The sequence below is a fragment of the Colossoma macropomum genome, unplaced genomic scaffold (genome assembly GCF_904425465.1).
Source record: "Colossoma macropomum unplaced genomic scaffold, Colossoma_macropomum, whole genome shotgun sequence".
Taxonomy (NCBI): domain Eukaryota; kingdom Metazoa; phylum Chordata; class Actinopteri; order Characiformes; family Serrasalmidae; genus Colossoma; species Colossoma macropomum.
Window position 1 is genome coordinate 27,435,559 of NW_023494790.1, and position 21,015 is coordinate 27,456,573.

At 38.0% G+C, this 21,015-nt stretch overlaps 2 protein-coding genes and 1 non-coding gene across 5 annotated transcripts; 1 reads left to right on the forward strand and 2 right to left on the reverse strand.

The window, feature by feature from the left end:
* Positions 1-552: 552 nt before the first annotated feature.
* On the reverse strand, positions 553-624 carry trnaq-cug. The gene has a single exon. It is a non-coding gene; the product is annotated as a tRNA-Gln (tRNA).
* Positions 625-865: 241 nt separating this feature from the next.
* Positions 866-11,335, forward strand: l3mbtl2 (L3MBTL histone methyl-lysine binding protein 2). 3 transcript variants are annotated; one of them, XM_036572881.1, is made up of 18 exons: positions 866-1,100; positions 1,187-1,664; positions 2,227-2,383; positions 2,832-2,977; positions 3,830-3,932; positions 5,279-5,355; positions 5,513-5,630; positions 6,485-6,619; positions 6,731-6,819; positions 7,071-7,320; positions 8,076-8,152; positions 8,253-8,357; positions 8,480-8,627; positions 9,080-9,162; positions 9,271-9,505; positions 9,767-9,814; positions 10,010-10,201; positions 11,007-11,335. In XM_036572881.1, the coding sequence occupies exons 2-18, from the start codon at positions 1,272-1,274 to the stop codon at positions 11,132-11,134; spliced, it is 2,484 nt and encodes an 827-aa protein (XP_036428774.1). In that variant the 5' UTR covers positions 866-1,100; positions 1,187-1,271; the 3' UTR covers positions 11,135-11,335. The 3 variants fall into 3 exon arrangements, with proteins under 3 accessions (XP_036428774.1, XP_036428773.1, XP_036428775.1); XM_036572880.1 differs by having other exon boundaries at positions 866-1,023; XM_036572882.1 differs by having other exon boundaries at positions 866-1,023; positions 2,832-2,965.
* Positions 11,336-11,356: 21 nt separating this feature from the next.
* Positions 11,357-20,513, reverse strand: chadlb (chondroadherin-like b). Its single transcript, XM_036572883.1, has 8 exons — positions 20,249-20,513; positions 18,854-19,021; positions 18,539-18,733; positions 18,110-18,411; positions 15,859-16,354; positions 13,591-14,277; positions 12,689-12,855; positions 11,357-11,995 (listed from the first exon to the last, which is right to left on the reverse strand). Exons 2-8 carry the CDS (start codon positions 19,013-19,015, stop codon positions 11,707-11,709), a joined length of 2,298 nt encoding a protein of 765 aa, XP_036428776.1. The 5' UTR covers positions 19,016-19,021; positions 20,249-20,513; the 3' UTR covers positions 11,357-11,706.
* Between the last annotated feature and the right edge of the window lie 502 nt (positions 20,514-21,015).

Here is a 21,015-nt window from a genome sequence, read left to right on the forward strand (position 1 = left end):
TTTTAATAACCTCTCATAACAGGTTCATTTTTCAAAGGGTCTACTTTTTATGTCAGAGTGTCGTATCTTTGTATCTTAGCCTTTCAGTCAATTTCAAAATTATTTTTGCAGAATTTAGACTATGTCTCTTTAACATGTAAAGTGACTCCTGCAGTTTAATTATTGCTTTGGACAATATTTGACTAGCATGCCCCTGAAAATCTGTAAGGGATTTATTATGGATGAAATTTATGCTGAGGCACAAAACAAGAATCCAAAATATCTGGGAGGCCTCCGAATGGATTTTTATTATTATTATTTGTAAAGTTCTGATTTTGAACACGTGGTGTAGCTTCACAAATTACATGCACACATGAATAGGTTTAACCCTTCAAAGAAATTGCCTGTTGTGAGAATGTGTTAACAGAAAACCAGCTGATTTAAAGAGAACAGCATTATTAGTTTTGTATTTATACCTAATTAAAATTCCAGCTCTGTAAATTCACTCTTTGGAGCACAGATTTGAAATGCTGAAGCCTGTCAGCTGTGGGTGTTGCAGAGAGAAAAACAGGCAGGTTCCACCGAGATTTGAACTCGGATCGCTGGATTCAGAGTCCAGAGTGCTAACCATTACACCATGGAACCATTCGGACTACATGGTGGAGATGTCTGCATTTATAGACAACATGAGCAACGTCTACGTTCAAGAAAAACAAATTTCTGTAAAATCTTTGAGAGGATCACCGCGTGGTACAGAAATGTTCTTTCAATGCAGACGTGCAGCTGCAGACATGTAAAGAAAGGTTACGTGAGCTACACGCTTCTGTATTTTTCTCCTCTGGATGGCAGTAATGCGCCTTTCAGCGTTCAGTCCATCATCCGCAAGGAAGCAGAGAAGAGGAGGGAGGGATTGTGTGGATGGGTTTTCTCACGGACAGTATTATGAGTGAACTGTTACAGTTTGAAGTTGTTTTTTGGATCTGTTTACTGCTTTGACTGCAACTTAATATTACCTGGGAGGCCTTCCTTGATGTGAACAGCTGAGTAAGTTTGAGCTTGTGAGCTGTGTGTGTGAAACCTGCAGGATAGCTGCTGAGTTTTTCAGTGCTGGCTTCAGTAAAGTAAGTTCAAGTGTAGTTTCGAACCAGACATGTTTACTGAGGCATTGATTGCTTTAAGACAAATAACACTACCTGCTGTTTAACAGAAATTGTTTTGGAAAGGACCTACTGTATCACCACGCAATACCTCCCATCTAACCGACCCTTAACTGGGAAACTGAGGAGGAGAGAATGCCCAACTGCTGTGCGGCTTACGGATGTGGGAAGACCCACAAGGACAATGTTACCATGTTCAGATTTCCCAAGGACCCCGCTGACTTTCGCAAATGGGAAAAGCAGGTACAGAAGACTAGACGCAAATGGTTTGCCAAAGGCCTTTCTTTCTTGTGCTCTGAACACTTTAGCAAAGACTGCTTTGAGCCTAGATCCACTGCATTGGCCAAAACGATGGGGTTCAAGGGCCTCAAGCTGAAGGAAGGAGCTGTTCCCACCATTTTCATCCGGCTGCCTTGCAGCAACTGCAGTAACTGTGATGGGACAGGCTGCATGTTGTGCAGCCCAAAGAGAAAGAAACAAGGCATGAACACCATGAGCACAGCAGCAGAGCCCCAGGACACTGAAACAGTGAGTACATGTAAAACCTCTCTCAGCTCAGTTCCACATTAGCCATCACTCTGAAATAGATGGTTGTTCAAGGAGTCTTTAGTGAAGACAGTGTTTCTATATAGAGCCGTGAACACTCAAAGAACCATTTGCATGCTAAAATGGTTCTTTGCATGGCTAAATGTTTCTTCAGATGGAAAATGTGTTTGTATATGTTTCTATTTGGAACCATTTTCAAAAAGGTTCTATATAGAACCATATACAACACATTCTCCATCGATCTGTTGAACCATTTAAGCATGCAAATTGTTATTTGAGTGTTACTAAAAAACCTTTTGAAGAGTGTCTAGTGCCTCATGTAAAACAATACTTTTACATTACTTTTCATATTACCCTCTTTTAAAGGGCCTATATTGTGGAAAACTGAATTTTCCAAACTTTTTAGGAATAAAGAATTTCCTTTAGTATGTTAACATTGACCAGTGTACCAGTTTTGGTACAGAAACCCAGTCAAATGGTATTACTGGACTCAGAATGCATCACATGTTCAACCTGACTATATCTCCTTTGTTCCTGCATTAAGGCAGAGTATATAGGGGCTCCTCTGGATGCAGACCCTGATGCTGCAGAGGAAGAGAATGAAGAAGAGGAGGAAGAAAACAAAGTGTATTCTGATGAAGAAGGGGTTACAAGCCCCACATTTGGCCCACACTCCCTGTTGGGACGTAGCAATGAACCAGGTACAAATGAAGAATGTAAAGGTTTTATTTCCACTCTCTCACAGTATTATTGACAATGCACAGGGACCAGAGAGAAAGAAGATCAAGCTGTTACTCTGGGAACGTAGATGACTACTTGCTGTTTTGGCCTTCTTTTGGATTTTAAACACATGTAACTCCCAGTCAGTCAGCAGTCAGGATCTCAGCTTTAATGTGAGCATTTTTTTGTTTTTTAAATAGGGCTAGCCTGAAATTAATTGGCACAAGGGCCATCTGAGATTTACATAAATGAACGGTATGACAACAGAACAAGTCCGGGCGTTCCTATTTAAATTTTTAATCCTCTAAATGTGGATTTCTCAGGAAAGCTAGTGCAGATGTTCTTCTTTAGATAGTGGTATACTTACTCATCTGTGCTAAACATGTTTCCTATCTTTTACTTCAACCAAACCTGTCTCTCCGTATGCAGTAGTCTGTGAGATGTGTGGCATTTCTGGCACTAGAGGCACCTTCTACTCCAGGAGCAAGCGCTTCTGCAGTGCGTCCTGCTCTCGCTCCTTCTCCTCCAACTCTAAGAAATCCTCAGTATTGGCACGGCTACAGGTGAGCAAAAAGGTTTGTCTCAGAATTAATTGTGTGACCCATCTTTTTTTGAATGTTTGCATTTTAAATGTTTTAAATGGCTTCTCATTATTACTTAATTAAAAAAAATCTATAAAAATTTAACACCTCTATGAAATGAAGTGCATTGTTGGAAGTTTGCATAATGATGCGTATTTTAAATTCTGTTAGTGGTTTGTCTTACAGTAAGAAATATAGCATATATATATATATATATAATATATATATATATATATATATATATATATATTATATAATATATATATATATATAGAGAGAGAGAGAGAGAGAGAGAAACTTTAAAATATAGATAAACTTTAAAAGCCTGGTTTGTTTGGCTAAAATAAAAAAATAATTAATTGATACATTGTCAAAACAATCAGTAGATTTTCCAATTACTAATCAAGGGTGACAGCCTTAAAAAGGTTAAAGGGCACGTATACTGCATTTTTCTTGTATTTTATTTTTTTCCTTTGAGGTCCACTTATAATATTTGTACGATTTTATGCACCAAAAGCAATCATTCATTTTTCCATGACCATTTTCCAACATAATGAGGGGAGCTAAATTGCTGTAGGCTGAATAAGTGGGCACATGTAAATAAGTTGGCTTTCGTGACATCATTGAAACAACGTATTCAAAACAGACTGTTTTTGCAGCGTAATCTTCAAATATTGACCGTATGGTCTGGGTGGTATGTTTTGAAACTTTAACAATGTTTACGTGTTACTTCCAAATCCTTTATTTCGTAAAAGAGAGAGAAAAATGATTCTGTGATATGGGCCCTTTAATGTGTATGGTTATAAATATAAAGAAATATATTTGTGTGTGTTCATGCATGCTTAGGGAAGGCCACCTGCTCGGAAAGTTCATGCATCACAGACTGGGGTTTCAGCTCAGACACAAGGAACAGGAAATCATCAGGGCAGCACAACTTCCGGGCAAGATGGTGAGACTCATGTACAAACAGTCAGCAGTGGAAAATACTTGAGTAAATGTAGTTTGTTATGAGTGTTATTTATATTTTATAGTAGCGTTTGTATAGACATTCATATCTGCATATATACAGTTATTTACATGTCTCTTTGAGCTCCTCTCACATTCGCACATTTTCATTCTTTCTTATTCTTTATTCCATTTATTTATTGTATTTTTATTTGTTCCTTAGTTAAATATTTGTTAATAGTTTGTGTTTGTCTGGTCTGTTCAGTGTGTTACGTCATACACTCACCAAGACACATTTCTTGTAGGTTTAACATACTTGGCGAAGTAAAATGATTCTGATTCTGGTAGGGGTGGGTGATCCGGCAGATATATACACTATACATCACAATATTTTAAGACATTTTCACAATACATTATATGCATCACAATATTTTTGTTTTTCTATAGAAAAAAAAAGTTTTTCTATATTTAGTACATGTTAACATTTAGTAGATTTGATAAGTTTGAACAGACAAAATGCATCAGTAGTGCCACATTCATAAAAAGAAATACTATCAAAGACTATGAATAATTATTTTTATTCAACATTTCATATACTGTAATGCAATATATCCAGTTAAACTGGAGTAATTACACTCTCTTTGTAAAGAAACATGCAGTTTGTCACTGTTCTTGTAGTCCTGAGTATATCCATGAAAGGAAAAAAGCAGAAAAGCGTATTGTAATGTAACACAGTTTATCATGATAATGAAAAATATTGCCATATTGCCCACTCTCATACTTAAATATTATTTTGAAACTTTAGCATTGAGATTAAGTTCTCATATACCTGTGCTTTTCAATTACATTCCAAAGATAAAAAGAATACTTTTTACTCCTTACGTTTTCATTTAGACCTTCAGAGTACTCAGTATTTCTTGCGCCAATCTGAGATTCTGTCCATTTGAAAATCATATTTTTTTAAACATCTAGTCAAAATCACATCATTGTAAAACTGATTGGTGAGTTATGAAACTTCTCACAACTATGCTAATTTGTTTTTTTGTGCAAGGACCAATATTGCTGCACCTCACATCAACCAAACAAAGACATTTTATTTATTAAAAGATTTATTTTATGTTTATATGGTTTATTCTCTTTAAATCTTAATACTTTTTACTTGCACTCAAGTATATTCTTTACTCTGTTCTTTTAATTAAGACCTTTCATTGAAGTATAATTCTGTGTATTTTTACACTCGTTAGCCCTGTTAGTTCTGCTTTTCTCCTCTCTCATCCAGCTCAGCTGAACATGTCCCTCTGTTGTACTTTCATTGTCAGAAACATTTGTATTTTACTTCCCTTTTACCAGCATCCTCTGGCTTTGATTGGGGCAGTTATCTTAAGAAACATGGCTACTTCGCTGCCTCAGTATCCTGCTTCAGACATGTGAGTTTGCTGTGATTTTAAAAAAAGAAGCTGCAGTAATTCAGTAATTCAGTCAGTTATTGCATAGCCTTGCAGTCTAATATCAATGTAGCAGTATGGCACTTTGCTAATTATGAACAAACCCTTCTCATATGAGTGTTAAATACTGGCCACGCAGGCACCACTCTGTGCTCAGTGGGAGGACATTGAGGTGGGGTTGCTAGTGGAGGTACTGAATGCTCACTCTGCTCTGATGACCAAGGTTTACTGGATCGCCACCATCATTCGGCTTGCAGGTACAGGATTTGTTGGGATTGGTTATATGATAGATTGAAAAGGGAAGTAATCTAAAGGGATGCACTATTAAACAGGTTACATACTTTTATAAGAATAGAGCTTTTGTGCATGATCAGATAACAAAGACATGCAGCCTAATCAAGAAAAAACTCAAATTTGACTTAAAGATTCAGCACAGTTTTTTTATATGAATGAAAAATAAACATATCCATTTTCCTTTTTCTTTTATCTCTACGTTTTTTTCTGCCATAAAGGATATAAATCCAGAGCTGTACTGAGCCCACTGTAAAATGCTCTTGTACTGCATGTAACTTCAATCCCATAACAAAATTTGATTCATTATGCTTGGGTCTCATTATTTAGAGTTGAATGTAGAGACTGACTATATTCCCTCTTGCATCCCAAAACTGAACATTTGAAAATGGGAGCAGTCTTGTACTAGCTACATGTACTTGTGTATGACATCAAAGATTACATGAAATAAAGTGTAATTCCACAGTGGTGAATAGGGGGCAGTGTAGCAATACTTTAAAACATTAGAGGTCCTGTTAGGCACTCCACCAGCACAATGTCATGCTGAAGCCCAAGTATGAAGATAATCTCTGACTTCCTGGTACACTAGAATGTTGAGCAAAAAGTAAAAATACTGTGTTGGGCCTTTAAGAATAATTAGTGATTTTACACTGACTTTTCTTTGAGTTTTCTTACAGTAAAGTGTGATTTATTTATTTATTTTTATTTATTTATTGTTAACATAAAAATGCTGATGTTTAAATCCTTATTTTAACTAAGAAATGTGTTATGATCTGAAGAGTTTTAATTTTTTTTATTCTTTTGTCTCTTTTTCTCACAGGCTACAAAGTCCTGTTACGGTATGAGGGTTTTGAAGACGATGATAGCCATGATTTTTGGTGTAACCTGGGCAATGCTGAAGTCCATCCCATTGGCTGGTGTGCAGTAAACAGCAAGCTACTTGTTCCTCCCCAGGGTGAGTTGGAAAACTGCTCATTATAGATCCTCTGTTACTTAAGACTCTGCAAATAGAAAAGACAAGATGCTGTGTGTGCTACTCCTGAAGTTAGGTTCGTTTTTTCCTCAGCGCTCCACAACCGTATAACTGATTGGAAATCGTATTTGATGAAGAGACTTGTTGGAGCATGTACACTCCCTGTGGATTTTCATGTCAAGGTAACTTTAGATTTTGTCTTATTTTATGTTTGATTAAGTTTTCTTTGTTCTGGTTCCCTGCTCTGCCTGTCCATTGCATTACTGCATTTATTAAGGTGAAGTTAATGAGGAAATGAATGTTAGTTAATTTCCTATTAATTTAATAAGAATTCATTATCTTACTATAAAACCAATAAAATATGCTATTTCTCTCTCTCTCTCTCTCTCTCTCTCTCTCTCTCTCTCTCTCTCTCTCTCTCTCTCTCTCTCAGTTGGCAGAAAGTATGAAATACCCTTTCAGACAGGGTGTCCGTGTGGAAGTGGTGGATCGTTCCCTAGTTAGTCGTACACGTACAGCAGTAGTGGACACTGTCATTGGGGGCCGCTTAAGACTTATCTATGAAGATGCAGGACTGGGACCCACTGGCGAGGTGCTCTCAGACTTCTGGTGTCACATGTGGAGCCCCCTTATACACCCCATAAACTGGTCAGTAAGAGTGGGCCATCTGATTAAGGAAACAGGTAAGAAGGGACAATGGGTTGAGTGGCATTTTGCTTATAAATTTTAAGTATAAATATGTAATAAATGTAAGTAGACTTGATGGCAATTTTATGGTGTGTTTTTTTTTTTATTTGTTCTTTGGCTAGCACAGAACAATTTATTTAATTTGTCTTCCTATTATATACAGTTTGCACAACAAATTTGCAACACACTCAGACATTTATTTACTTATTTCAAGTCCAAATGTACTGTTGTAATTTGACTCATTCATTTGGACTGATTATAATACATGATACTAAACAGCTCTACGGTTAAAGGTTTTGGTCATTATAGTTAGAGAAACACAGTACAAACACAAACATCCAAAAAATAGAGGTAGGACTGAACAATTTGGGCAAATAATCTAATTATGATTTTCCTGACCAATATTGCAGTTGCAGTTTAAATTGTGATTATAGATGTCCAGGGTTTTTTTTTGGCCATGAAGCCCATTGTGTCCACTTTTTTGTGGCTCAAAGCTTGAGAACTGAACATAGCACGCCAGACTGCCAGATAACTGGTCGATCAAACTCATGTACAGGCAGTTCACAAGCTCCGAGTTATTAGATTAATTTTCCACACTGAAAAACTGTTAAGACAGCATTGTTGGTAATGTAGGCTGTAATCAAATTTGTGGCTCTTGCCGTTTGAAACTTGGAGTCTTTCAAAGTGCAGTTTCGATAAGAAAACTTTCATCTTTCTGCCTTATATAGATGCATGCAATCTCTCCTCACAGATAAATCTGTTGACATGAGCAGTCATCCAACATTCCGCAAGGTATTCTGTGACAGTGTGCCAAGACAGTTCAAGAAGGTCAGTGACTGTCCCCTTGGTAGCGCCTTTTTTGACTTATCTGTTTGATGTTTTAATAGTTCTTAATTACTGAACCATATTTTACCACCATTTTTCATAGTTAAGAACTGTTTATATGGAGGGAGGTTTTTTTGAAGAGGGAATGAAGTTGGAGGCAATTGATCCGCTGAACCTAGGGAACATCTGTGTAGCATCTGTTCGAAAGGTACAGCACATTCATGCATGTTGGTGTTGTAGCCATGGACTATATGACATTAGAGCATCCTTTAACCTTTACATTGATTGCACCTGTTGGAGCATTGATCTCCCTTTACTCTGGTCTTTCAGGTTCTTTTAGATGGCTACCTCATGGTTGGTATTGATGGTGTGGAGATCGGTGATGGCTCAGACTGGTTTTGCTACCATGCCAGCTCACATGCTATATTACCTCCAGGGTACTGTCAAAACAATGACATACCTCTCACTCTGCCCCCTGGTATGTGATGGGTTTTTAAATTCTCTTTCTTCACGTCCGCTTCAAGAATATGTGACTCTATACAGTCAAATGCAAAGTTTGAATACATATAAGTTTACATATTTTGTTGATTTCCTAAGTGAAAGCTTACAAAAGTGAACACAAGATGTGTTGTTGTTTTTTTGCTAATTTTAGTGCACAATTTCTGTTTATTTGCTGAGTTCAACATATTTGGAAAAAAAAACAAAATGTGCCATAACTTTTAAACAGGCCAGATTTTTTGTTTCATTTTTTTATTTGTTAGAATCAGCACAATTACAGTAATTGTACATTGTACATTAAACACACGTAAGTGTATACCTGTTTTCCCTTTTACCAATTTTCCAAAATTTTGGCATGTAACTGTACTTTTCTATACAAATATGCCATATGTATCATATATAATAAAGTGAAATTGCTTTTTTCTTCACTAGGCTATGATCAGGCAACATTCACATGGCCAAAGTATTTGGAAGAAGCTAGATCTGTGGCTGCTCCACGCAGATTATTCAACACTGTAAAGTTTTATGTTATCTCCACTTTTCTTTACTCACAGTTTCAGATTTAATTGCTTAAATCTGAGTGTACACAGTTTGGTAGCTAACACTTGTCTCATGCCCTCCAGGATCCTGTGGGCCACGGCTTTGCCCCAGGCATGAAGCTGGAGGCAGTGGACCTGATGGAGCCTCGGCTGGTTTGTGTAGCCACTGTGCAGCGCTGCGTGGGCCGGCTACTCTTGCTGCACTTCGATGGCTGGGAGTCAGAATTTGACCAGTGGGTCGACTGCGAGTCCCCTGATATCTACCCTGTGGGCTGGTGTGAGCTCACCGGTTATCAGCTTCAGCCTCCCATTGGCCCAGGTACAGAGAAAGTGTTGAAAGTGTCATGGCGATCACTGTCCTATCATGTTCTCATGTTCCCAAAGTAAACAGAAAGTTTAAACAAGCATCTTAGAAATATTTCGGTAGTCAGTGTCTTGGAGATTTTTAAAAATACTTTGAGTATCAGCTGATTAATAGTCATCTTGCTTCTATTAATTAGTCCTTTCTTCATCTATGAGTCAGCACTTTTTCAGTGTATTATGTGTTTTATCAGCAAACTTTTTTTTTTCTTTTTCTCAGAACCGAAGGAGCGTCCAAACCCAAGCAAAAAATGGATGGGGAAAAAGAGTATGTTTTATTTCTTGTTACTGATTGCTTCTCTTAGCTATATTGATTTTCCTCTACATTTTTGTTGGACACAGTTATCATTATTTTAATAATGTTTAATCTGTATTATGTTTTAACATTTTCTTCTTATTCTTGTAATTTCTTTCTATTCCATCTCTGGCCCTTTTGATCAGTTTACATTTCTTGGCATTTCAGGGAGAAGAACTGGGAGGAAAAAAACAGGTGATGATGCTTCAAAAGCCACTCAACAAGGTGGTCAAGTGCAGTCAGATGAGCATCCTGCATCTAGTCATCCCCAAGAGGTGCCATCTGTGTCCAAAGACATGCCTACCACGACGCCAACCATGCCAGTAATCACTCAACTAAAGACTGAGCCAGAGGAAGAGAGTATGTACCAGCACTGTTTTGTTTCTGGAATAAATGTGCTTTTTTCTTTTCCTAGTAGTGTTAGGGGTGGGCAATATGATGATATGGTCTTGTGGCTTCTGGGTTTTTATATGTAATGTTGATAATGATAAAATGGTGGTAAATCTGAAAAATGAGTTTTGTTTGGAGCCTCACAAGGCCCTGCATGTACCTCTCCATCATTAATGGATTTTAAAAAACAATAGTATTTAAGCTAAAAGCTTATCGCAAAACAACTGTAAAACAAAAGTCAGACATCAAGCAGCATCCTCATGTAATAGCTTTCTGTAATGTAGTTTTCAGAGGCATTAACCTTTTCAGATATATAGGTCCTATCAATACCACTGTAAACAATTCTGACTGCAAGTTTTTCTGGAACGGGGCATTTCATATCAAACTACTCTGATTAACTTTTTACATCTGAATTATGCAGAAATCTGGAATTCCCCTTTAAAGAACACTGAACAGCTGGATTAAAAATACTTTTCAGTGCTTCTGTATAAGCTTTTACTTTATTGCTGAGTTTGAAGCTGTTTGATGGGATGTAGTGATACACTCATGTTTGACAGCATGTTTTAAATATGCCACTGCTGGTGTGTAGTGTCTGTTCCAACTTATCAAAACTTAGAAAAAAGAAATGTCATTATATGTATTCTGAAAATGTCTTGAAGCATTGTGATATAATACTTTACCGTTTTGCTCATTCCTAATCAGTGCATCACACATCACACAGTTTGGTGTTATTCTGTCTGTAGATCCTAAAATAACCCTCTTTTTTTGTACACAGTCATTTCAGTAAAAGTGAAAGTAGAGGAAATTGAGATGGAGACACCTATAACTCATAACATGGCGGACCCTGACATCTACGGCACCCTCACCCCGCTTGCCTCTCTCAAACAAGAAGGCCCACCATGACACACAGGACTCCAGCACACAGGAAATTACATCAGAACAGTTCTGTCTGCTGATGGACACAATTCTGAACTACAAAATACGGAAACGCTTGGTACATAATATGGCTTTGTGTTATGTTTAATGTTGTATACTTGTTCTTTTTCCAACAGACTACTGATTATCTCCATCTCCATGTACAGTATTAAAATGAGGTCCATCAGTCCTTTTTTTGTCATTATTTTCAGCCAAGTTTAATTGTGCAGTGCAGTATATACAATAATCAGTAAACAGAGTGAACACAATGCATAGGGAAAAATACACAGCCTTATTTTAGAAGGTAAAAGAAATACTGTAGAAAAATATCAAGTGCTGAAATACAATAAAACAAGACTATCACCAGATCACTTAGTCCTATCTTGCTATCTCAACCCAGTGAACTAGTTCTGAGTATAATCAAATTTGTAACCCAAATTGGAATGTCTTATTAGATACAGGAGCATATTTCCTGCAGACCTAAGTGAAATACTTTTAAATACTTGTATCTAGATACATTTCTACATTAGTAAAGCATTGGTGGTGTAAATGGTGCTGGATTACACTGACTTGCGTTTCTTGGCAGTGGATTTCTGCACTGGGTGGGGTTTTACATTCTTGTGTGGTTTGGCTTTAGCTTTGGCCACTTTGATCAGCTTTGGGGTACTAATGAGTGCAGGTTTGGATTTTGTGGCTTTCGGGGCTTTTGAGATCTTTGGGCTCGGTGTGGAAGGAAGCCTTTCTCCTGGACAGCTCTTGAAGACATGGACGTCCTTAACTCTCTGACCTCTGAGCTCAGGTGGGTAAGCACAGGTGGCTCTGACCTTCAGGTTCACCTGCTCTATCCATCTGTAGAGAGGCAAAACAAAGTATTAAACACATGCCTCAAATCACAGTAGGGGAGTCCAGGGAGAGTTACAACAAAGAAAGTTGTTAGACCTTCAGTTTCACCGGTAAGAAATAAGCTACAGGGATGACAGTACTATTGTAAATGACCACCACCCTTGCAAGCTGACATGATAAGTTGGAACACTTTAGGTGAAACGCTGATGTACATATGTAGCAAAAACTGATTCTTAGATTTAAAAAGTGAAATTCATGCTGGATTATAATTTAGTGCTCATATTGCAGTTTACAATTGCTAACGTGCATTGTCTGTACCTGTTCCCTTTTTAGTTCTTTTTTAAAACTTTTTTTTTTTCTCAAAACTTCACACAGCAAAACAGCAACACACTGTTTGGACCAAACCATGGACAGTTTTTTTTCTTTTCATTTTCCTGAGAACTGAGTATCGTAGGGCATTTTTGCAGTGGAGAATATTTGAAACAAATCATGGGTGTGATCTAAGATCAAATTGAGCCACTGTGACATGTTTCAGCAGATCCAAAGTGGGACATGACTGTATTACCTTTCCTGTATTTTCTAAAATCCTAAGACTCCAAAAGTGCATTTATACTAAATTTTACACATTTAAAACATAAAAGGTAGCAGTGAACCCAATGTTATGTGAAGCCAGCTTGCAAGAGTACGCAGCAGACTTACTTGCGCAGAGGCAGGAGAGGGCAGTCACACAGGAGTGGATTCTCTGCCAGATTAATGGCCTCAAGACCAGTCAGTGGACTGAAGTCAGGCACATCCTCAAGCTGGTTTCCCTCCAGGTAAAGACTCCGCAGGCCAGACCCAAGACCAGCAAGTGAATCTTTGGACATCTGCAGACATGGAGGTTAAACACTGGATAAAACCATCTGCCAAAAGAGTATAAACGTGAACACTGTTCTGCAGCAGCTTACATGTAGTGTTAACAACAGAGTTGGGAAATATTTTTCTGTGATTGTACTTTATCACTGTACTTGTATTAATAAATAATGTTGATAACAATAAAGTATAGTAAATCTGAAAAAAAAGTTTCCTTTGGGAACTATTTTGCCTTATCTCACTTCCATAAATGGATTTAAAACGTGCCAAAAGTTTGTCTCAAAACTGTCGTAAAACAATGTCTCAGTCATCAGGCAAGTATTCGTAACTATTTAATGTAACAACTTTCTGTGCGGGAGCTTTTAAAGGGAATTAAACTCTTCAGGTGTCTGGTTACTATCACCACCACTGTGAACAAATCTCACTCAGTTAAGATCGCATCAGGCATTTTACATCAAACCACTCAAATATTACTCTTTTTTAATCGTTTTAATCTCAGCCTTTTAATTATACAGGAACTCCAAATGGCAAATGTCTGTGATGTGTCTCTGAGGAAAAACTGCTCTACACAGTCCTTCTCAAATAAGCAACTCTGATGCATTTACACTAGATTTGAGTAGAGGAAGGTGTGTTTTAAAAGTCAGAGGAAATAAGTGGTTTTAAAAATATGTTGCAATACATTTTATCACCATTTCACATAATACAGCATGCATTATAATGGATTGACTGTGTTCATTATGAAGTCTTACCTTTTCTAAACCCATGTTATCAAGATAAAGATGTTTCAGAGAGGTTGTGACTGGCAAAAAAGCTTCTGACCCAACCCAGCGAATAGAATTGTAGGACAGTCGAAGCTCTGCCAAGCTACTGGTCTTAGAGAGGGCATTAGTTGGCACCTCCTTAAGTTTGTTGCTGCCTAGATGCAGTGTATCAAGGTCGGGTGCTGGGTCAAAGGCCCTGGGAGCGATGTTGGTAATAGCGTTGGAGGTGAGAAAGAGACCCCTCAGTTTCTCAGCACCCACTAGGATCCTTGTTTCAAGCTTAGTGATGGAGTTGTTTTCCAAATGGAGAGCCAGTAAGCCAGGAAGCAACTTGAAAGCGCCTTTGGGAAACTGGGTAAAGCGGTTATTCTCTAAATGAAGGTACGTGAGCTGGGGGAGTCCCTTGAAGGCATTTGGACTTAGTGAGGTGAGGTCATTCTCCGACAGGTAAAGGTAGACCAGGCCCTTCATACCACTGAAGGCACCATCTTCCACCTCATGGATCTTGCAGCGCTGCAGGTGAAGGGAAACAACCTCCGGCACACCTGGGAAACTGTTCGTAGGGATGTAGTGGAAGTGGTTGCCACGCAAGTCCAGCAAACGGGTGTCTGGAGAGAAGCCTCGAGGAATTTTTGTGTGGCCTCTGTTCTCGCAGGATGAGTGATGGTTCTCAGCCTATGGTCAAAATGTGAGATTTTAAATATTACATTAATTTTAAATATTACATTAAACAGTGATTAAATGGCACCTTCATGCCTCAGTATACAGTCATGATCAGGGCTGGGATGTAAAAAATATGTGGTATATGTTTTCAGAAAACCAAAATTAATTATTTATATTCAGTTCATGTTATATTAAGAAAAGGTAGTATATAGAGCACAGTTATTTTTTACATTTTTTAGAAGAATATATGTAAGCGGAATAAGAATCAATCAGCTTAATTTTGGTGTGGTACTGAACTCTTGTATGACATTGCATACATGTCATTAACTGAAAATCACTTAACTACTCACTGTATAGTTTAAACAATGAGATTTAGTTATTGAGATTTGTCAGATGTATTTATAGAAAATATTTCTTAATATATTTTAATCTTCTTGTATGGTGGGTTTAGCAAATGTATGGCCACACGTATTTGACAATATGTGTATGTACAGTTTTCACATAAGTTTAAAGCATTGTTCCACTTTAACTGAAAAAAATACTGCTGAAGTGAAAAACAGTGCCTGTGTTCCAGAGTTAGGCAAAAACTACATTCAATACAGTTTTAACACATTTGCATTTAGGAGGCTTGCAACAACTCACTTCAGAGTTTATAGGGTTTTTAAGAGGGTCCCCTAAAGCATGAGTTCATGACACAGCAGTCCTGCTTGGGGGACTGTGTGGAGCAGCCAAAAAATACATAAATAAAAGAATAAAAAAAAAAAAATCATTTGATTTATGTGACTTTTATGAAGCATATATTGGAAGGATTACATGAAGAAAACTTTCAATCACTAAGAGCAAGGAACAGTGTGAATTAATCAAAAAATAATTTTGGTATAATCAAAACTGGAACAAAACTGAGCTGCAAATAAATTGTGTTGGTGTGCTTGCAGGGACTTTTCCTACTGCTTCTGTTGTTTTGCTGTATTGTGTATATCAAGCAGGATATTGTGCCTTTAAGTGTTATGAAACCTGCAGTGAAGACGTTCTTGAGCGTCATACCCTCTCTTAATACTTAGCATAAACAGTGATTTTATATTGCTTGTCTAACGTCCCTCGTAAAACCACGAAAAAGTTCCATATGGCCGACTTTTTTTCTTCCACTGTTGATCTGCTGCTGCTCAAACTGTTTGAATGAGTCTGTGCTGACTGGTGCAGAAGAAAAAAAATGAACAAATAGTGTTCTCAATCACTCTCAATTTAATTTCCTTTCAAACAGTTTGTTAAGTGTTAGATTTTGACACTTCACTGTAAATGAATTAATCTTTCCAGGTTTTTCTTGGCCACAAATTTTGTATATTTTGCACATCCTGCTTGGCACATTTGTAATGCCCTGCTTGTAAAATCACATCCCACCTGATTCATCTTGTTGCAAATACCCTGTCCATTTGATTTTGTGTATATTAGTCATAAGTGGATACAAATATTTTGTGATACCCTCTGTGGCTGTGTATTGCATTTATTTGTATTATTTGAACCCTTATGCACAAATTTCACTAAGTAAAATTCCTTATGTACTTTGTCAGTAAAGAGATTCTGATTTATACTCACCTCACAGACACAATTAGTTGGACACTTGTCAGGAGGTGGGGTTGTGGGTGGCACTGGGAGTCTGCGCTGTTCCTCCAGCTCAGCTTTCAGCATGGCCTCTTGGCTCTCACAGCGGAGCTCTGCAGGTTGCACTGCTTCCAGGCTCTCCTCGGACAGGTGTGATGGACCTCCGCAAGCTCCTATAAGACGCACACGCTCCCGCATTGCCCACTCTCGCAGTGGACGCAGGTAACAGCTGCAGTAGATGGGGTTGCCTGCCAGATTGAGGCGAGTAAGTTTGGGTGAGCCAGGAGCAAGAGGCTGCAGGACACGCAACTGATTGTGACTGAGGTCCAGGTGGGTGAGATGGGGAGAAAGCAAAACAGCCATGTTGGAGAAATCCTGCAGAGAGTTGTGATCCAGAAACAGGTGTGTGAGCTTGGCCATAGATGCTGCCTCCTCTCCAAGATAGGTCATGGGATTGTAACTCATGTCTAGGCGAGTCACCTCAGGAAGCCTAAGACATGGGGAGGAAAATAGAATGAAAAATAAAAAATGATGAGGTCTCATTAGTTTTCAGTCTCTTTTTGAAAGCATATCTTCACAGCCTTAGCTGTGGATTGATATATTAGATGTACAGTACTCTGCAAAAGTTAGAAACCACACTTCATTTATTAACATTCCAGCAAAAACATTAAGTACAAGTTAGTTTCAGGATATGTAAAACATATATAAATAGAAGATATTCCACTTGTATGAGGTAGTTAAAAAATAAAAAATAAAAAACAGGAGTTTCCAAAACTAAAGTGGAAGAAAAAATATGATTAAAAGATGTAGAGAAAATAGGACTCCTAACAATCATACAAGACCAGATAAACAGTCCTTTAAGAGATCAAGTTCCACTCTTGCTTCATTTCCGACAAAAACCACAGGTGTTTCTCCACTGTGAGAAGACAACTCAGTGTTATGGGCCTCCTGAAAGGAATGGAAGCTGTCATAAAGGCAAAGTCAGGACACTTAAATACTGAATATTCTGACATTATATTTAAATATTGAGGCTTTTGTGTAATGTTGTGTTAAAATATGTTTCTCACTTTTTTCCTGGTGCTGAAAACAGGGGCCTAGCTAGAACTTTTAGAATGGCATGGCCAGGTAAGACTCACAGATATTATTGTGGTGGCACACTGCCACAATAGAAAAAATAAATAAAATCTTGTTACTGTACTAAAATTACACAAAAAGTGATGCTTTGTTTTTTCTTTGTACAAACTAAATCTGTTCATATTTCCACATGAATGTCTGTACAATTATTGCTCAAAGTAAACTAAGAGATAAAACTGTGGTGATGTAACATATTTTAGTAATTCATGAGGAAATTATGTATTTAAATCAAGTAAATTGAATATTTTTTCAGTGCAAAACATTTCATATAGACACACCATAGATGTTATTCATTTAGGAGTTCATTTAGTCTAATGATTAGAAAGCTAGCCAGACAGCACTGTATAAGTTAACCTAAAACACATACATGTATACAACTGTTAAACGAAATCAGTTAGCATGATAAACAATTATAGCTAACTCATTTTTTATAGTTATTGTACCAATAAATTGCCTACTTTATAATGTAGCTCAAAGCTGCATGGCTGAAAGGACCCAGTGCGCATTCACCCACCTGTTTGGTCAGCCAATTAACCCATCTCAGCAATTATTAAATACAGCCTCACCAAAATCCTATAACTGATTGGTAAATACCCTGTAGCAGATTTTTACTGTAAGCATAGTTGGTGCTTTACTGATGATGGCTGACTGTCTCATTTTCTTTAACTGGGGTGGCCCTCTGATGGCCATGCTTCATTCTAGGGTGGCACTGGCCACTCCTGGCCACCCCTTGACTACACTTCTGGCTGAAAAATAAATAACTTGTACTTTTGACTGTAAATTAAAAAACAATGTAGGATGCTCTCTGACTTTTGCACTGCACTGTATATTCCAGCCAATTTTTGCTCAGCATTTTGCAGTGTTTACAAGGGCATCCTTCAAAGGTGACAGCACATACACAAAAGTGCCTTGTACCTGCACTCATTGACCAGTTTATCAGGTATATCTACCATAGAAGAAAGTACACTTTGTGGGTATACAATTACTGACTGTTGATCGCCTGTTGCTGCTTGTTGTGATCCACTCTCCACTCCATCAATGGAACAACCATATGACTGCCATTGAACTGATATTACACTGGCAACTCTAAGTGTAACAGGTCAGATCTTACCTGGTCATGGTTTCAGTGGGAAAAAACTGCAGCTCGTTGTTATCAAGGCTGATACGGGTGAGAGTGAAGAGGCCAGCAAAAGCCTCAATGTCAAGGTAATTGAGAGCGTTGTGACTGAGCCGCAACCACTTGATGTTCTGCAGTCCCTGAAAAGCCATGTTTGGTATGTATACCAGTTGATTGTGGGTGAGAGAGAGGAGGTTAAGAAAGCCCAACTGTGAGAAAGCGCCGGGCTGGATTTCCTCTATTCTGTTGTGGTCAAGGAGCAGCTGCTTCAGGGAGGACAGCCCGTCAAATGACTCCTGTGATCCAGATGAAGTGTAGAACTGAGCTTCATAATTACACTGAATATGCACAGAACCTAATAGTGCTAAAGAAATACAGCCTACACATGAATGAATTAGGCCTTGTATATAAATAAGGCTTCACCTGATAGAGGATCTCAATGTTGTTGTAGGCCAAGTTGAGGAAGACCAAGCGGCCAAGACTGCGGAAGGCTCCTTCTCGCACTTTATGGATTTTACTGCGTTGGAGGGACAAGTGAGTGAGGTAAGGTGTATGTGTGAAGGCGCCTGTGGGAAGCTCCTGCAGGTTATTACCTCTCAGGTCCAGCTTCACTGTGATCTGGATAGAGTGACACAGTAATAGCTTTAGCGCTGTATATAGGTTAATCATTTCTTGAGGCCTATTCAACTTACAGTTTGATGATATTTTAAGTTTACAATTGAGACAGAATGAATGTACCTCATCAATGGTAGGTGGAATCTCAGTTAGGTTCTTGTTAACACAAGCCACTGTAAGCTGGATACTGTCACATATGCAGAATTTGGTGCACTTCCCTGACTTCACTTCATGGATGCGGAGGAGAAGCAGTAATGTAAATGGCCACAAAAGCCGTCTGCACATCTTGACCTGTATGTACAACACAGAAAGCATGAAGCTTATTCTCATTCTTTGACATATACTTGATTTTTGTTTCTAACGGGTTTTGTACTGTGATCTCGGCTATAGCTATAGAAAAGTTGTTTAATCCTCTGTAGCCTAAATTCAGTTTACTTATGCTGCTGCAAAACCCACATTCCAGTGGTGGAAAAACAAAAGGAAAATCTTATTGTACGTCCAGCAGTTTCAGACTGGATGGGATTAGAGCAGGAATGTCTGACAAAATCCCATTAAAACATTAATGCCTGTTCCAAAAATATAACATTTAAAGTTTTTAAGCACGCACTATACGAATAATGGACAGTTAAGTCACTAACACAAACTTAACTTTGCGAAATGGATGATTGGGGTGCTTTTGACCATTGTCTCATAAAAATTTAACTCAAAACCAAACATAAGAAAAGATGAATTTAACCACTGAAATGTGTCAACATGTATTTTGGCCGACAATGGCAAAGAGTGGTAGGGTTGAGTTTGTAGGATAGAAATAGCAAATACACAAAATGTGGTAATAACATGCGGACATTAAGGACATTCTAATGACTTCATTTTTTTTTTTTTAATGATCAATTTATTTTCAATAGGCCCCAGCACCCCCGCAACTCGGGAGGATAAGCGGCCTCAGATAATGAGTGAGAGTGAGAATTAATCTTCAGCCTGTAATTTGATAGGAGTAAATGTGTTCAGTGAGTGAATGTTGTGGCACACAAGTAAAATGTACATTTTCATCCATAACCTGTAATGGAGAATGGATGACTCATGAAAAAGAATATTTCTCACATTAATATAAAAATTATACAATTTTTGAAGCACTGACACTGTAAATACTGTACGCTGTCAAAAGTGTCTCGTCAGATCTACTTAAAAAATTACTTTATGTGGTAACAAGTAAATTAACTAGTTTTATTCAACCTAAATCAATACTTTGAATTAATGATTCTTTCAAAGTAATTTTTTGAGTTGAATAAAACTAGTTCATTTGCTTGTTACCACATGAAGTAATTTTTAAAGTAGATCTGACAGTGTAGATAGGTTTAGTAATGTTTTATAGATTTAGACAGGCTTTTTTAGTGTTTTAAGTAATTTACCTGAAACAAGGACACTTCACTGTTTAAAATATCTTTACATTTACTTTACATATTTGTAAGTGTGGGTCACAATCCGTGAAATCAACAAATTAACTTGACTTCTGCTTACCTTCTGTCCTGCAAGTTTAGTCGATCAACAGGCTGATGAATTTCTCTGTCTGAGTGAGGCCCCAGTCCCCAGTTTGCATGAACACATCCACCTTTATTTATTAGTAATCTATTTATTACCACCTTTATTAATTACTAATTCTATTCTGTATATTCTGTAAGTCCTACAACAGGAGCATATGTCACAAAAATACCTGAGTGGGACTATTCAGACATTCAGTTGCTCAGCTATGGCAAAGGAAACACAGAGAGGAATGTGCAGTGGTGAGGGGTGTGTATGTGTGTGTATGTGAGAGAGAGAGAGAGAGAGAGAGAGAGAGAGAGAGAGAGAGAGAGAGAGAGAGTGAGAGAGAGAGAGAGAGAGAGAGAGCGAGAGAGAGACCACAGTTCAGTTGCCGCACTGACTGCACACAAAGACGCAGTGTTTCACTCAAGGCTGGAAAGCAACCATTAGGTAAATACGTATCCCCTTGAATTATTCTCTGCTAGCACAGCTCTGTTGGCCCATTTAAATCCGATGTTATTGGTTACTTGTTTTATAGTCTATTTTCATTGTGCATAAAAGTGCAGTAAGCCCTGAATCAAACTAACCACAAACATGAGCCCTAAATCCTAACCCTCCTCCACTCTGCAGCCCAACATTTCATTCTCAACATTATCCTCACAGGCAGGATACTCGCAGGCAGGCTCAAAGTCCGTCAGCTGATAGTAATGAGCCCTGTCCCTTTCACTAGTCCTCCCTCAGCAGTCTCCCCAAACTAAATAAAC